This window comes from Apis dorsata, unplaced genomic scaffold (assembly GCF_000469605.1).
Source record: "Apis dorsata unplaced genomic scaffold, Apis dorsata 1.3 scaffold_683, whole genome shotgun sequence".
Classification (NCBI taxonomy): domain Eukaryota; kingdom Metazoa; phylum Arthropoda; class Insecta; order Hymenoptera; family Apidae; genus Apis; species Apis dorsata.
The window spans coordinates 128,597-132,744 of NW_006263864.1; the positions used below are offsets into that span (position 1 = coordinate 128,597).

The following is a 4,148-nucleotide window of genomic DNA, read 5'->3' on the forward strand; positions in this document are numbered from 1 at the left end:
GTTAAGACGAAAGTTTATCCCCGACCTAGTTTCTTTCACGTCTCTCGTGTTTTACCTTTCGGCACGTGAGCGAATCAAACACCGGCTTCTAAACAGTTTACAAATACCTCCCGCGGCTCGCGAATACCTCTCACCACCAATAATAGCAGCAGTGCGGTAATGCTCTAAATTTGAGGCATCGACCACCACCGTTCGCGATAAACCAACACCCTGAAATCGAAATTTCCATCGGATTATACCGTCGAAATTCCTCGTTACCGGAACTATTACCCTATCGTTGAACCGTAACGTTTCTAAACCGTTATTCGTACATTTTTTTTTCTTTTTTTTTTTAACAAAGACAGAATATTCGAGCGATTGGAAACTTTCGAGCTCGTACAATAGGATTGGGAAGACGGCGGTGGTAGAGAGAGTTACAAGGAGCAAGGTTTCGTGAAAGGCATAAATTGACCTCGAAGTTAGACTAACGATATTTGGAGTCGCGGTGGGATTTTGGAAGGAAAATTTCAGCGACGATTATTGGGGGAACGAGTTAAACCCGTACCTCTGTGTGCGGTTACGCCACCCGAAACACCCGTAATGTTCTTCCGGTCGGGCAAATGAATCTAAATCCGGATCGAACGTTGCACAATCGCTGCCTCCCCCACCGCCATCGCGTTTTTTTTCGAATCAATCTTGTTGCGTACGGATGCTCGCGACGACGCGAAGTTGAAAATAATTGGAGAAATAACACGAAGGTTTACACGTTTATCCGCAGTCATGTTGATTCTGGCTAGTCAGAGGATAGAGAGCGTGATTGGAAATTGGATGGGCAGAGACGTGGTAGAGCAGGAGACAGTGCCGACGAAAAGAGGAGCCGCGCCTACCATCATCGAATGGTAAGAGGATATTTTTAAACCACCCTCTCGTCTCGTCCTTCTCGAATAAAAGGGTTGCAAGAAGGAGAAGGGAAGATGTTATTTTTCCTAAGAAAAGGTTTCCCTAATGCAACCATTCGACGATATTTTCCAGTTAAAATCCACCTCGAGTTCCTCAATCGAAATAAAATCTTCTTCCTCTCTCTCTCTCTCTCTCTCTCCTCTCGAGAAACGCTTCTCTCGAAAATAAATATCCTGTCGACGACACCGCGTCTCGAGGCATCACTGGGAGCACCACTATTCTCGCTATATTTCCCCGAGGGCGGCCAATTTGTTTGAAAATCAGGGGAGGGGGGGGATAACGATAACTCGTGAACCGAGTGTATCTCTCTCTTTTCGAATTTAACGTTTCGCAGGTTCATCCTGGCGTGGGTATCGGGCCTTATTTGGTCCGAGGTGAAGCAGCTGTGGGACGTCGGCCTCGAGGAGTACGTGAACGACATGTGGAACGTGATCGACTTCGTAACCAACTCCTTGTACGTGGCCACCGCCGCTCTAAGGGTGGTCGCCTACTACAGGGTCAAGTGGGAGATCGAGAAATCGGGATCGGAGAACGAGCTACAACGCGAACAGTGGGACACGTGGGACCCGATGCTCATATCAGAGGGGCTCTTCTCCGCCGCCAACATATTCAGGTCTATCTCGCTTCGAGTTCCAAATTCGCTTTTTACCCTCCTCCCTGTTAATTTTGCAAAAAGGTGTAAAAGAAGGAAAGAGGGGAAAAAAAAAAAAAAAAAAATGTAATCGCGAAGCGCTTTTGGAGGCGTCCTTTTGCGCGACGCCTCGTGAAAAATCCGCGAGATGCGATTAGGGAGATCGCTCTTTCGACATAAATTTCAATCCCACCCTCTCCATTCCCCCTTTTTACGCGCGCGTACGATCAAACGGGCGACTATTATCGATCTACTCTCTTCCAGCTCCCTGAAACTCGTCTACATTTTCTCCGTAAATCCTCATCTCGGCCCCCTGCAAGTCTCCCTGTCCAGAATGGTGATGGACATCATGAAGTTCTTCTTCCTCTACGTGCTGGTGCTGTTCGCGTTCTCGTGCGGTAAATCTTTGCCTTTTCTTTCTTTTTTCTTCTTTTTTCAATTCAAATTCGGGTTCGTTTGAAGAGAAAAGAGGGGAAAAAAGAATCTCGAGAAGGAAATTGATCCTCCTTTCGTCGTTGATCCAGGTTTGAACCAGTTGTTGTGGTATTACGCGGATATGGAGAAGAAGAGGTGCCCGACCGCCATGTCGTACGCCCCTAACGCCAGCGTGACCACCGATTCGAACGCTTGCATCGTTTGGCGTCGATTTGCAAAGTACGTTCGCTCTTCCCGCGATTCTTTAACACTCGTATCGATTTATCGAAATGCTTGCAAGTTTTTCTGAAACGTTGAAAAAACGTACAAGTCTGATGAACGAGACGTAAATAAATAAATCAGTGACGAATTTTATAAAAATTGAACCATTTTCTTGGCACCAGCTTGTTCGAAACCACCCAAACCCTGTTCTGGGCCGTTTTCGGCCTGGTCGATCTCGAGAGCTTCGAATTGGACGGTATCAAAGCGTTCACCAGGTTCTGGGGTATGCTGATGTTCGGCACGTACTCGGTGATCAACATCGTCGTTTTACTGAATCTATTGATCGCCATGATGAACCATTCCTATCAATTGATCTCCGTGAGTGTTATTATATTTATTAATCTATTATCTCACGATTGTCACAATTCTCCTTTCTTTCTTTCTTTCTTTCTTTCTTTCTTCGATCCTCCTCCACCCCCAAAAAAAAAAAGGAACGCGCCGACATCGAGTGGAAGTTCGCCAGGAGCAAGCTTTGGATTAGCTACTTCGAGGAGGGTGGCACGGTGCCACCCCCGTTCAACATCATCCCGACCCCGAAGAGCGTCTGGTACATGGGGCAATGGCTGTACCGGAAACTGTGCGGACACAGCAGAGCGGCCAAGAAGGAGCACATGAGGACGATCAGGGTGAGACGTAATTCCGAATGTTCGACTCGAATGATGCGAACAACGTTAATCCTCCGATTAATTTCCGACAGAGGAAGGTGAAGCAGGCGTCGGAGAGGGACTTCAGGTATCAAAGCATCATGAGAAATTTGGTGAGGAGGTACGTGACGGTCGAGCAAAGGAAGGCGGAGAGCGAGGGGGTGACGGAGGACGACGTGAACGAGATCAAACAGGACATCAGCGCCCTTCGTTGCGAATTGATCGAGATCTTGAAGAATTCCGGGATGAACACCTCGACGGCCAGCGGCACCGGAACCGGTGAGCAACTCGATGAAAACCGAATAAATTCGATAAATCCCCCTTCTTCTTTCCCTCCGCCTCCTCCGTTACTTATCTAACCTGCAACGTTCTTAACGGTAGTTGCTCGTTCGTAAATGCATAAAGCGGAGTCGAGTTTTATAAGGTGGAATCCTCGCGTCGTGACAGGAATACGACGTTAAGGGGAAGGAGGTCGCGAGCCTCATCCCAAATGAAAGTTCGCAAGTTCGTTACCACCGGAACGCTATTAATCATTCGACCAACTCCGGTGGAATAATTAATGCGATCAAGGATCGTCTAGCGCGAATATTGTTTCGTAGTTGGTTACCTGGCTCGACGTTAACGAGAACTCGGGCGGCCGGAATTCGAATCGTTCGATCTCGGTACGCCGCAAGTTTGCGTTTTTTTCGTTTCTTTTTTTTAGTAGTAGTAGTAGTGGTCTGCTTTAGAGTAGCTCCTTGGTTTTTCTCTCTGCCCCATAGACGGTAGCCTTAAAGAGCTGTCCATAGGTGCGGGGGGTAAGAAGAATCGTCAGAAGGAGCGGCGGCTGATGAAAGGTTTCAACATCGCCCCTCAACCGAGCGGAAGCGGCTCCCTTCCCCCGGTCGACGAGTTCACAGCTTCGTTGCAGCAAGCGCAACAGGAGAACTCGCACGAGCTGTTCGGCTCGACGTTGAGCGGTATATTCGGGCCGGGTACGACGCCCAAGAAGAGCCCGCACCACACGAGCACGAACAGCGTGCCAGGCCTCGGGACGAGCAGGCAGAGCCGTAGGATAAGAGGAAGCTCGAAGAAAAAGAGATGGGAGAATCTGATCGAGGCGGCCAAAGTTCGTGGCAAGGTTTCCAGGCTGATCGGTAAGTCGAGTCTTCCCAGAGACTTCCCTCCGATCGATTCCCTCCTTTACGATGCGAATTCCTACGAATACTAAGAGGCCTCCTTCCCCCTCCCTCCCGCCT

The 4,148-nt window shown here is 48.7% G+C and overlaps 1 protein-coding gene across 1 annotated transcript in view; it reads left to right on the forward strand.

Annotated features, from left to right (window-relative positions):
- The window catches only part of LOC102672817 (transient receptor potential-gamma protein), a 78,018-nt gene extending 73,898 nt beyond the window's left edge, over positions 1 to 4,120 (forward strand). The window contains exons 10-17 of the mRNA XM_031513627.1: positions 758 to 878; positions 1,274 to 1,552; positions 1,835 to 1,968; positions 2,095 to 2,224; positions 2,389 to 2,584; positions 2,698 to 2,892; positions 2,964 to 3,189; positions 3,672 to 4,120. Coding sequence (XP_031369487.1) covers positions 758 to 878; positions 1,274 to 1,552; positions 1,835 to 1,968; positions 2,095 to 2,224; positions 2,389 to 2,584; positions 2,698 to 2,892; positions 2,964 to 3,189; positions 3,672 to 4,120 — 1,730 coding nt within the window. The remainder of the gene's footprint in view (positions 1 to 757; positions 879 to 1,273; positions 1,553 to 1,834; positions 1,969 to 2,094; positions 2,225 to 2,388; positions 2,585 to 2,697; positions 2,893 to 2,963; positions 3,190 to 3,671) is intronic.
- Positions 4,121 to 4,148: the final 28 nt, after the last annotated feature.